At 55.9% G+C, this 12,630-nt stretch overlaps 1 protein-coding gene across 3 annotated transcripts in view; it reads left to right on the top strand.

Annotated features, from left to right (window-relative positions):
- The window catches only part of ARHGAP26 (Rho GTPase activating protein 26), a 103,907-nt gene that overhangs the window by 32,711 nt on the left and 58,566 nt on the right, over window positions 1–12,630 (top strand). For all 3 annotated transcript variants that reach the window (XM_059859895.1, XM_059859894.1, XM_059859896.1), the window contains exon 11: window positions 3,110–3,188. In XM_059859895.1, the coding sequence (XP_059715878.1) occupies window positions 3,110–3,188 (79 nt within the window). The remainder of the gene's footprint in view (window positions 1–3,109; window positions 3,189–12,630) is intronic.

The raw sequence follows: 12,630 nt of genomic DNA, 5'->3' as shown, positions 1-12,630 counted from the left end.
TGTTTCCAGCAGTGTTTCCTGTTGCTGGTGAGGATGGAGCTGTTTCCAGCAGTGTTTCTGGGTGCTGCTGAGGATGGAGCTGTGTCAGGCAGTGTTTCCTGGTGCTGGTGAGGATGGAGCTGTGTCAGGCAGTGTTTCCTGGTCCTGGTGAGGATGGAGCTCCTTTCCAGCAGTGTTTCCTGGTGCTGCTGAGAACGGAGCTGTTTCCAGCAGTGTTTCCTGGTGCTGCTGAGAACGGAGCTGTTTCCAGCAGTGTTTCCTGTTGCTGGTGAGGATGGAGCTGTTTCCAGCAGTGTTTCCTGGTGCTGGTGAGGATGGAGCTGTGTCAGGCAGTGTTTCCTGGTGCTGGTGAGGATGGAGCTGTTTCCAGCAGTGTTTCCAGCTGCTGGCAGTGCTGGCAGGAGGCTGATCCAGTGCCAGCCACCCCACCTGGCTGGGAGCACATGGAACCCCATGGGCATCGGCCACATCCATAATGAATGAGGCATAATGTGTGGGTGCATTTTAAATTTATCACAGCCAGGAAGATGGTTCTGCTCAGGAAAGTGATGCAATGGGTGCCCTGGCAAATAAACACTGGGGGAGGAAATGCAGGGCTATTTGCAATGGAAATGGGTTTGATTCAGTTTCACAGCCCCTCCCCTCATGCTGTTAAAGAAGTTTGACTTTGAAGTGAAGCCCGAGGAGTTGTTATCTGCTGAGAGGCAGAACAAACATTTTGCTGTTATCACCTCTTTGCCCTGTGCTGAGGGAAGCTGGCACTCCAGATACCAGCACTGCCACTCTGGGACCGTGCTCTGCTGGGAGTCCAGTGCCCAGCATGCCATGAATGGAGGGTTTCAATTTCTCTGTTCTATTTCTCTGGCTAAAGAGACAGAAATGCCAGTATTTCCTTTCCTGTGTGTCCCTAGCTGAGCTAGAGCCCTTCCAGGGCTTTCTGACTGAGGTGTCTGTGCCTTCAGCAGCAGCTTGGCTTCAAGTCAGACCTAAGCCCTGGCTAAAGTGGCCACTGCAGCTCCCCAGGTACCAGAGGCTGCTCTCGAGTCACTTTGTACCTGCACAACAAGGAGCTTTGTGCAGTGTTTTGAACATATTTGCTGTTGGATGTGGAGCATTTTCCCTCTCAGATGAGGCGATGGTTAAGTGGTTTCCTCTTCCCTCCTAAGTGAGTAAACTTCCAAACCACTAAGCTGGTGAGTATTGACTGACTCACCAATGGGATTAGCAGAGATCAAGCACATTATGTCTGGTTTTTGGACCTGGGCACAGCTTCCACTGGTGGGACAGTGCTGAGCTGCCGTGTGCCTGCTGAAAGCTGGCCTGCTTGGATGGGGAGTGGAGTTAGGAGAAGGGTTAATCCTCGGTTCCTGGCCTGTGCGTGCCACAGAGCAGCAGCAGAGGGGCCAAGCCCACCTCTTGAGAGCCCCTGTTAAAGTTTAATTTTCTTACAGGCTCTTATCACGGACCAAAGGGCATCTGCAGAGTGTTGGTGCAGCTCACGTTTTCTGGCTGAATCACCCGTGGGGAGTTCAAGTCAGAAATCACCCCTCTCCCCAGGCTTTATCAGGCTGTGGGGGTCGAGTACGGGACAGAGCCTACGTGCTCAGTGAGCACTGTGCAGGTGGCTGGCAGCTCCCGAGGTTTAATCCCCCTTCCCTTCCCTTCCCTGCCTCCCTGTGCCCCGCAGCACTGGAGCAGCCCTCCTGGCTCCTGTGCCCCTCCAGAGCCCCTGCTCTGCTGGGCTGGGGGGAGCAGCACCAGGGGCTCTGTGCTGTCACAGTTCAGTGTTAGAAGCCCCGCGGGCAGAGAGCACGGCAGCCCCCCTGCGTGTGTCCCCGTTGCCAGGGAATCTGCTCCCCGTGCTGCGCCGGGGATGCTCGGCTGCTGTGCCTGGGAACAGCCGGGGAGGGAGCGGCAGCGCCAGACAGACACACGGACAGCTCTGTCTGTCTGTCTGTCTGTCTGCCTGAGCCCGGGAGCAGCGCTGGGGGATGCAGACCAGCCCAAAGGCACAGGGCTGGGGAGGAGCAGGCTTAGCCAGCTGTGCGTGTTGGGATCCAGGCTGCAGGATGGGCTGGGATGTGGAGATGGAAATCCTGGGAGCTCACAGCCAAGCAGGGCACAGAGGGATGGCAGCCCCTGGCGTGGGGTCACAGCTCCCACCTCCTGTCCCCACCCCCCACACCTGAGGCTGTGCAAACACTCTCTCTTGTCAAATCCATCCTCACCCTGCTGGTCACAGAGCAGGTAATGGAGATTTGACTCCTTGCATGGAAAGGGTGATCCAGGAGTGGGCACAGCGTCCACTGAGGAGCCTGGAGGTGGCGTTTGCCCTCGGGCAAGGGCAGTGCCACTGCTGTCCCCTGCTCCTGTGCAGGGTGTGCAGCACCCAGGCCTGTCCTTTCCCTTCTCATTACAGTAAATGAGCAGTCCAGGGCTGTTTGTGGGAGGCTGGATTGACGGGGCAGCCCAGGGCTGTGGTGTGTGTGACAGTGCTGGGGGCAGGAGCAGCACCCTGGGCACCCTGGCACTCCTGCACTGCTCCCCTGTGAGGCTGCTGGAGGGGGACACGGGCCAGCATCGTGTCACTGCCACTGCTGTGTCTTGCAGCAGGGTACAGACAGGGCCAGGGGACTGGCACGGCCATGAGGGCAGGGACACTTTGGGGATGAAACACTTTGCACAGCAGAAGGTCTCCTCCATGAGCCTGGTGCTTGGGGTGCTGGTGAGACACAGGGGCTGGCATGTGTGAGGCTCCTGCTTGCTTGGTTACCTTCCTTGCTCCCCTTCCTCGCCTTCTCCTGCCGTTGCATGGACGTGCTCTACCCAGTGCAGGTGAGCTGGCTGGCCGAGGGCCAGAGGAGGAATTTGGCACCCAGCTCTTGCACAAAACCACTGGAAAGGTGTATTGATTGTTGGAAATGTCCTCTGCTCCTTGCTGATCCTGCTCAGGACCTGCAGGGGTGTCCATGGCTTTTGTCCTCCTTGTGCTGGGGCTTGCCTGGGAAGGAGCTTGTCCTCCTTCCCTCTTCCTCTCATGAAAAATTCATCTTTGCCGCTTGGCTCCCCGTCCCGCGGCTCGCTGACGGCGTCCCCTTTCTCTCGGCAGGCCCGGGGTCATCACCATGCAGGCGCTCTCGGAGGAGGACCGGCGGCTCTGGATGGAGGCGATGGACGGCCGGGAGCCGGTGAGCAGCGATTTTGGGCACAAAGCAGAGGAAATCGGTGGCCAGCCCCCGGGAGGCCGGGGCAGAGCGCTCCCGCAGAGCCGCTGTCACGCAGCGCCTGCCAGCCAGCCAGGGAGCTGTAACCGTGGGGCAGCTTCTGCCTCCTGCCAAGAGAATCCTTTAATCCCTTGGTTAAATATTTGAGGTAATACTGTATCTCCCGTGCTTGGATTGCTTGGAGGTGCGGTGGAGAGGAGGAGGGTAGGCTTGGCCAGCACAAACATGCTGCTCTGCCGTGCTGAAAGGAAAACATGGCAAAAAGAGCAGTGGAAGAAAATACGTTGTAGATTTCCAGGGCTTTTGGAGTCCCACGGCTCCTTGGCAGCCGTCTCTGGGTCTGCTGGAGGATTGTACGTTTCGTGTGAGCGGAGGAGTGTGGCCCCTGTTCCCCCTGTTTGCTCCTGCTGTGCCAAAGGCTTCCTCACCTCTGGAAGGGATTCTGGAGGTTTGCAGAAAACTCATTGTTGTTAGTTTTTATTTTGGAATGCATTTGCAAACCTCACTGCCAGCTTGAAGAGCGTTGGCTGGCTCTGAGCAGGTCCCTCAGGGGGTGCTGGGCTCACGATGTGGCCCATGCCAGCTTCATGGGGTGACTCTCTCGTGGCACTTAGAGCACTGCCGAGCAGCCAGGACAGTCTGTGGCCTCTGTGCCTGCTCATGGCCAACAGCGTTTTGGGATATGAAAAGAAGCCATGTGGAGAGCCAGAGCAGCCTGGGCTGTTCTGTGACAGCCTGTGTGGCTTTGGAGTGGGTGGCTGCGTGCTGGGCTCGAGCCAGGCTCTGTCAGTCAGAGCAGAGCCCATGCAGGGAGCAGGGCGTCCCATCCCAGCACAGCCTGCTCCCACAGACTGGTCCTGGTTTGAGCAGAGCCCCCCAGATCCATGGAAAGGTTCTTGTTTGCCAGGAGAAATGTTCATTGGAGCCAGGTGAGGCGTGGACACACGAGGCTGTTCTGAGTGCTGGACTTGCTCAAATGCTCGCCTTTGGAACGTGCAGCAGCTGGGAGATGGGGAGGCTGCGTGTGGGAGGTGCTGCCCTGCATTTCAGGGAAAGGATTGTGTGGTGGATTGCAGCCAGGTCCCAGCCTGGAGCTGTAGATCCATCAGGTAATTCAGGTAGGACGGGAGCTCAGGAGGTTTCTGCTCCAACCTCCTGCTCAGAGCAGCTTGCTCGGGGTGTTACCGGTCGGCAGCTGAGAGCATCCGAGGGAGGAGAGGGCACAGCCTGCCTGGGCTCCAGCCCAGCTGCTTCCCTGGCCTCCTGACCCCAAGGCTGAACCTCTCTTGTTTCAATTGACACCCACCCAGAGAAGCTGTGGTTGCCCCATCCCTGGTCCAGGTCCATCTTGGACAGGGCAGAGGGCAGGACTGGATGAGGTTTAAGGGCCCTTCCAATTGAAACCATTCCACGATTCCCTGGTTCTGTGACAGCCTCTGCTCCCTTTTTCTGTCACCTGTTGAAAAGGGGCCCTTGTTTGGGAGAGCCAGCCTGCTCCTCCACCCTTGGCTCTTGACCCCTGGGGCAGCTAGGGTGCCTCTCCAGCTGCAGGTGCCAGCTGTCTTGATCCCTCCTAAAGAAACTCCTGCCTTGATTCTGGTGGCACCATTTCTTCAGAAACAAAATGGGCACTGTTGCTCCTCATCTGAATGGAGTCTTGTGCTCCTCCAGCCCGCTCACCTGCCTCCCACTGCCCACCTGAGCTGGGAGCTGCTGTGGCAGGGATGGCAAAGCCAGTCAGCTGCCATGGGAGCTGCAGGAAAGCGGTCACCCAGCAGTGTGTGAGCTGCTGATGGTACCAGGGTGCAGCCCAGGAGCAGAGCCAGCCTGCAGAGGTGCAGACACACATCTTGGGTGCTTGCAAAGAGCTGTGCATGCCAAAGGTTCTGTGGAGCAACCAGGACAGGACTGCCTGGATTATCCTGTTCCAGAATCTGGTCATGAGAGCTCCTTCCAAGCCACGCAGGTGGTGGTGCCACCTGCGTGCTGCTGCTCTCCCCTATCGTGCCCATCAGCTGAGCTGAGGGCAGCTGGCTCATCCAGCATGTCAGGGGCTGTGGCTGTGCATTAATGCCATACCTCGTGGCACTTAATTGCTAATGGCTTACACTGCCCTTCCAGGTGTGCAGTGGGAGTGATGGGAATGCCTCCTGCATGGAAAGGGATCCAGGAGGCGCTTTGCTGCTGAAGGTGGAGTGTGTTGACACATGAGGCAGCTCCTTGTCCTCAGTTATCCTCCTCCATCCATCAAAAATGCAGCTGTGGGCTGTTCTGTTTGGGTTCTTATCTTATAACACCAGGGTGCAGTGTGTTATCTCCGTGTTACCTATTCCACAGGGATTTCCTTGAGCAAGAGATGAGGATTTAACCTTTGGACTCCTAGAAATACCCATCCTGTGCTTCGACTGTATTTCTGTAACCAAAGAACCCTGCTGGAAAGAATGTCTGGTTTCCTTTGATTTGACTGTCGAGTGTGGGGAAGGATTGGCACGGTGGGGATGGTAATTCCATGAGCAAATGCAGGCTGTGGAGAGATTAGCGCGGACTGGAGTTCGTTTCTTAATTATAATGAAAAAAGTAAACCCAAATGTCAAATTACATCTTAGTGAGATTTAAACCTCGAATGTGGCTGCATTAGCCAAGACGTTTGTCACAACTTGAGGAGATTTACGCTGTGTCTCACAGTCAGAGCAGCTCCAGACAGCCCTCACCACGCCGTTAACTCTTACCACTTGTTATTCATTTGGATAAAGCCCCCGTGTTGACTTTGGGTTTTCTTCCATGTTGCAGAGGCTGGAAACAGGAGAAACTGCTAACTCCATGACGGAGCAGCGGTGGTTGCTTTTGTTAAGATACTCAGGATCAGTTTCTTACGGATTTTCTCCTCTGCTGATGCAGTTTGCAAATGTATGTGGTGGAGGCCAGAGCGATTCTGAAACTTCCTTGGAACCTGAGTCAGGAATAAAAGCTGTGTTGGCTGTGCTGGGCTGTGGGTTTAGGAGAGGCACAAATTAGGCTGTGTCTTGTGGCAAAGAACAAGGTAAGCTTTTAGGTAAGGTTGTGGTGAGTAAGTGTGGAGGAGGAGGAGGAGGCTCAGGGGGCCCTTGTGGCTCTGCCAGGAGGGGACAGCTGGGGGGGTCGGGCTGTGCTCCAGGGAACAGGGACAGGAGGAGAGGGAACGGCCTCAGGCGGGGCCAGGGCAGGCTCAGGGTGGGCACAGCAGGAATTTCCCCATGGAAAGGGGGCTCAGGCACTGGAACTGCCCAGGGAGGGTTGGAGTGCCCATCCCTGGAGGTGCCCAAGGAAGGGCTGGAGGTGGCACTCGGGGCTCTGGGCTGGGGACAAGGTGGGGATGGGGCACAGCTGGGACTCCATGGGCTGGGAGGGCTTTTCCCCCAGCGGTGCCGGAGCCGGGGCCAGCCCGGAGCCGTGGCTGCTCCCCACTAGATGGCAGCTGAGACCGGCCACTCACTCACCTGTGCCCCGGGTGCCACCGCACCCCCGGGCCCTCCTGCCCCGGGCAGAGGAGTGACCCCGGCCTGCACCAGGGGCTGTGGGGCTGCTTGGAGTGGGGACAGTGCTCACCTCCCAGCTGTGTCCCCAAACTCACAGCCCCAAACCTCCCCTGTCCCTCCTGTGTCCCTCCTGTGTCCCTCCTGTGTCCCTCCCCTGTCCCTCCTCTGTCCCTCCTCTGTTCTCTGCCTCCCCCTCCTGCGGTGTGTCCCCTCAGTGTCTGCTGGCTCCTCCATGGGCTGGGTGCCACTCTGGATGTGCCTCTGGAGCTGCCCGTGCCCTGCTCCTGTCCCAGTGCTCCTGGTGGCACATCTGCCAGTGATCCTGGCACATCTGCCAGTGGTCCTGGAGCTCCTCCAGCCCTGCTGCTGGAGGTGCCACCCGTGTTCCTGTGGCAGTGACAGCAGAGCCCAGCCCCACATTCCTGCCCAGCACACCTCTCACCTCCTCCTTGGATATTGCTTCTGGGAATTCTTTCTGAAATAGTTTTTAATTTTCCTTGTCTAATTATACAAAATGGTGAGAGATTTATTTCCCAGTGGAAACGCTGTCCTTTGAACTCACTCCAGTGCTTTCAACCTCGGCATTCCTGTTATTTTGGCTCATTCAAAAAATAAATTCACTTGAAGGACTTCAGTCCCGGTGTGGCTGCAGGGGGAAGGACAGACACCCACTGCTCCCCTTCCCAGCCCTTGTACTGCCCTGGCACTCACTGGAGCTGTGAATTCATTCCATCTCAGTTATCAGAGATGGTGGAAGAAGCCTCACCCAGAGCACCCCTGAGCCCAGACGGTGTCTGTGGCCTGAGCTCTGTGCACGGGCAGCCCGCGCCGTGTTCTGTGCTCTGCTCTCCCCAGGGGCTGCTCCCTGCCTGCCTCTGCTCTGCCTTTCCTCACAGCCCTTCTCATGCTGAGCTTTGATTATGCTCTCAATCCCACAGACGTGTTTTTGTCAGCTTTCTGGAAAATACGGTTTTTTGTGTACTCTGTCTTGCAGGTTTTCATGGCCTTCATCCTGCCTGGGTTTGTTTGCTTACAGCAGATTTCTTTTGTTGTTCTCTATGACCTGAGTCATTCCTGTTGCTGCTTCTCCATCTCCCTGTCTCTCCCATTAGTGAACAGAACATTTTTTCCCCACTCTGCCCACTCCTATGTCTAAGTTTCTATTGTTTGCTGCTTCTCTTTGCCTCCACTCTGTTCCCCAGCCCAGACAACCCAGTGAACTTTCCCTGAACTGGAGCTCAGTCTCTCCATGCTCTGGGGGCATCGCTGCCACCCCCCAGTGCAGGGAGCTGTGGTGATGGTGAGTCCCACTGGGACCCAAACTGGCCCTGCTTGGCTTTTTTGCATCCCACAGCTCAAGATTATTGCCCAAAAAATTCTTTGTCCTTTTTGGGGACAAGGTGCTAGCAGAAGATCCTCAGAGAAGCACGGTCCATGTCATGTTCCATGTTAGTTCTCAGATTGCTTGCTCTTGTCACTGCTCCCTCCTTCTCCCTCTCCTGTTTGGTAACCCTTTAAGCCTCTAATAGCAGTAACTTTACATGGAGTTTGTTAGCTTTTATTTTGCTTGTAAAGCACTTAAGCCAGTGAGGTCTTAAGCCTTGACTCCAGGCTTTTATTCCTGGTTCCAGCAACTGCTGCTTCAGTGGCTGATGGCTCGCCCAGCTGGAGTCCCTGTGGCTGCTGGGGTTTGTCCTCTGCTTAAGAAGCTGTTTCAGAGAAAAATACTTAGAGAAGCATTATGGATAATTTTTAAAAGAGAAAAGAGCCCTCTGGATTGCTTTTACACACCTAAAAGTGCTGTCCCACCCAGTTCTGGCAAGTTTGTGACCTCTTGTTCCAGCTGTGTTGTCGGGGTGTCCAGGAGCAGAGCAGAGCTCCTGTCTCTGGTGTGAATACCTCACTGTGTCTGTAATGCATTCCTTGCTCTTCCTTGGGGCCTGTGCTGCAGAAATTGGCTGTGGAAGCTTGGCTTTGCCTGGATGCTGGGCTGGCTGGTCCCAGGACACCAGCTGGGTTTTGCTCTCCCTTTGGGAGATGTTCCCTCTGGTGGGGACCCAGCGACAGCCACCTATCTCCTTCTGTCCCTGCTGATAACCCCAAGAGGAGCTCAGGGGGGTCAGGGCTGGGGATGTGAGTGGGGTCCTGGTCCACAGGACATGGCACAGCACGTGTCTCCTGCGTGGGACAGCCCCCCAGCTCTGCTGCAGGTGTGTTCTTGGGTTTGGGTCCGGGCTGGGGGTGAGCGTGGTGCTGAGGGCTGGGTTGGGTCTGTGGGGTGCCTGGGCAATGGGGATAATCGAACCTGGATTGCAGCACAGGTGTGGAACAGGATGGAGCAGCTGCTTGCAACAACTTGTTTGTGAGCCTGGGCCCAGAGAGGTGAAGCAGCCTCAGGGCAGGGAGCAGGGTGCTTGCATCCAGTGATTTCGTGTCGTGCTTTGGTGGGAACGTGCTGTCCACCCTTCAGCCATGCTGGCAGCCTCAGCAGGGAGGCACAGAGCCTCAGCTGGAGTGACAGCCCAAAGAGGGCATACTCACTTTCCTCTCTTTATCACCTCTGCTTCGAGTTATTTGATCAGGCAATTCAACAAACATGTAGAAATTCAGGGAATAGCTCCATGTTGGGAGAACAAATTTCCCTGCCAATTTAAATAGACTATTAGAGTATTGTTTCCTACTTTAAATTAAAAATTAAAGTAAATGGTTCATGCTGCAATGACTCTCAAAGCCAGCCTGTTCCATTATTTCCTCCTTTATTGGGTCTTACATTTGGTTTTGAGCAGTGATTTACTGTCCTGCTGCAGCCCCTCACCATCCCTCACCCTGGGGTTTCTCTTCTCCCAGCTGCAGCCCCAGAAGAAGGTCTTTGGACTCTGTTGTTCTGATAATTTTATTTCTGTGTTCACCCTCGGTTTGTCATTCCTGGCAGATCCCTGTGTGGAGCTGGGATCTGCTGGGACCAGGAGCGGGGCCAGGGTCAGGAGCAGGGCTGGGGTCAGGTAGGCTGCAGGCTCAGGCCACAGCAGGGTGGATGTGTCCCATGCTGTCTCTCACCAGTGTTTGTTGGATGGTGGAAATGGTTTTGGGGAGTGCTGGCAGCCCCTGGGGTGGGTACAGGCAGGGCTGAGGGTTTCCCAGAGAGGTTGTGAGTGTTGTGGAATTTCAGGTCCTGTCTGGAGAGGGATAAATGTGCTGCTGCAGTTTTGGAGAGGGACACCAGGAGCGTTTAAAGCCCCATTGGGCTGGCTCCCAAGGCCAGGAAAGAACCTTGTGCCACATCCCAGGATTGCCAAGAAACCTCTGCAGCCTCCCTGGGCTTACAGAAATGTCTCTGGGAGAGGAGGGATGGGACTGTGTCCCCTTTCTGCTGCTTTCCCCAGAGCTCAGGGTCTGTGCTGCCCCACAGTGTCCCCAGGTGCAAATGGGGGATTGAAAGGGGTCTCACCTCAGGGATGTCCCAGTCCTTAAAGCTCCAGGCAGTGGTGACTGAGCCAGTCCTGGCACGAAGCCACCCCCCCTTGTTTGGAGCACCCGGGCGGTGTCAAGCCTCTTTCACAGAGGAGGAGCGCCAGGCACGGCTGTGTTACAGTTATTTTAAAAATAAAGATGACACTGTCATTTAAAATTAGGCTGGTTTTGATGTGTTGAGAGCCCGTGTTCGTCAGCAGACGTTGGGAGGAGGAAGGGCGTGTGTGCTGCCCGGGGTGGCCGGGCTCCAGGCAGAGCTGCCGGAGGAGGATGTGCGAGCTGTTGCTCAAGCATCCCAGAAAACTTGGGGGAAGCTTAGAGCAGTCGAAGTTTTCACTTTTAATCAGTTATTTGAGTGATCCCAACATGTCTGCTTCGCTGGACCCGCTTAGAACTGCCGCTCTGGGAAACTTTGGGTGCTTTAGTTCTTCCAGAAATGTATTTTGTTGGAGTGGCTGACCTTTAGCTGTGTTATTGCGAGGCTGCCGCGCCTCTGACACGCTCTGCTCCCCTCGCTCCCACACAGCCCCCAGAGTGGCTGCTGCTGCCTTCCCTGGCCTGGCTGAGCCCTGGGAAGCTGGCAGTTTGGCCCAGGTGGTTTTTCGCCCGGTTCTGACCCAGGTGATTGTTTCCTTGGGTGACAAACAGGGTTATATAACTGCGCTGAGCTAAGCAGCCCAGCTGGCTGGCGGGGAGCCCGGCTGGCCTCGGCTCCAGAGGCCCTTGGGAATGCCTGCACTTGTAATAAAATGTGGGCTTGCTTTTAATTAGAACCATCCTTTAGCTCAGCTCCGAGAGACAGGAGAGCAAGGCCTGTGTAGGGGATTCAGCCCCCCCAGATGCTCCGTTTGTGGCAGATTTTTCATTTCTGTCTCTTGGTCGGGCCCAGGGTATAAGCTTGAAGCTGGAATTTATGTTGGAAGGAAGGAGCAGGAGAGAGAAAGGGGGACACGAGGTGGGAGATGACTTTGACTGTGATGAACAGTAGGTTGGGAGGGAAGGAAGGAAGGAAGGAAGGAGCTGCCAGGGTCCCTGGCCACCCTCTTCCAAATGAACAGCTTCGTCTGCATGACATCAACCAGCATTTCACAGTGGGTTTCTGCTGCCCTGCCAAGTTCTCCACTTGGGAAAGTAAGGCATAATTTTCCCTCCCCTCCTGCTGCAGAGAGGTTTGCAGGGATGTGGGCTGGGAGAGATCATACTCCTATCTATATCCTTCTGGCTCTCAGAGCAGGGCAGGTTATTTCTAACCACAACACAGTGTAGTCTAGCTCTGAAAATCCTGCTTGTAGTACAAAAACCTGGCTCTCAGACAGAAATAGAACAGGGTTGATAAGGCAGAGCCAGAAACAAGGGCTGATTTCATCAAGGTTGCCAGGTGTCCTGCTTTTACCAAGGAAGTAGGCTTTTTGTACATGAGCTTTGCTGGGATGCTGCTCCAGGGCTGTGTCCCAGTGAAGCAGCTCTGCAGGCTGAGCTCAGGGGCAGATCTGGAGGGTGCACCTCCCTCTTCTCTTCTTCCTTCTCTCCATTCTTCCTCTGACCCCTTCCCTGCTGCTGCAGGGACAGGGGACAGGGTGCCCCCCTGCCCCTGGCCCGTGCCAGCTCTGGGGCATCTCTGGGTGCCAGAGCTCCAGCCCTGCTCTGGCCATCCCTGTGCCCGTGGAGGGCCCTGCAGGACAGGCTGGGGACTGTGGGGACACCATCAGGAACATCCCTGGTGTCCTGGTGAGGAAGGCATCAAGACGAAAGGCTTGTTCCCTCTGGTGTGGAGAGGGATGTGTTGGCTCCCCAGCCTTCCCCTGCTCAGGCAGGGCTCTCTGTGAGCTCCGGGGTGCTCGGGGTGCTGCAGACACCCAGCAGCAGCTGAGTCAGTCAGGGTGGCCAGACTCCAGCTGGAACTCTGCTCTTCAGCCCATTTGCCCTTATAAAAGGGTTGCAAAACACTCATGTGGAATGTCTGTGCTCCTCCTGCCCGTGGCTCCCCAGACTGTCCCAGCGTGGCTGGGAAGCCACTTGGGCTACCAGTTCTGAGGGAATGTCATATCTATTTATACCCCTTGGGCTTGTGCATCTCTTGAGCTGAAAGCTGAAGGACTCATTCCTGGCTGTTTTGAGGATTTCTGAATATGAATCACAAGGAAGTTGCATAACACTGCAGCATTTCCTCCCATTGCTCTGGACCTTGCAAACACCCCTGTCCCCCAGGGAGACCAGGGAACTCTGGCAGGACTGGCCCATTCTGAGAGTCCAAGTGGAAACTCTGGCTGGAAGGGGAGGTCCCAGCACCAGAAGGGAGTGTCAGGGGGAATCTTCCACGCCAGGACGTGGGGCTGGAACCCTCCTTCGATGGAGATCCCCCTCTGCAAAGCAGGGCTGCTGGCCTCCTGCTCTCCAGTGCTTTCCTGAAAGCCCTCTTT

This window comes from Haemorhous mexicanus, chromosome 15, assembly GCF_027477595.1.
Source record: "Haemorhous mexicanus isolate bHaeMex1 chromosome 15, bHaeMex1.pri, whole genome shotgun sequence".
NCBI classification, from domain to species: Eukaryota; Metazoa; Chordata; class Aves; order Passeriformes; family Fringillidae; genus Haemorhous; species Haemorhous mexicanus.
The sequence above is the reverse complement of the archived record's forward strand: the minus strand, read 5'-3'. Positions and strand labels throughout refer to the sequence as shown.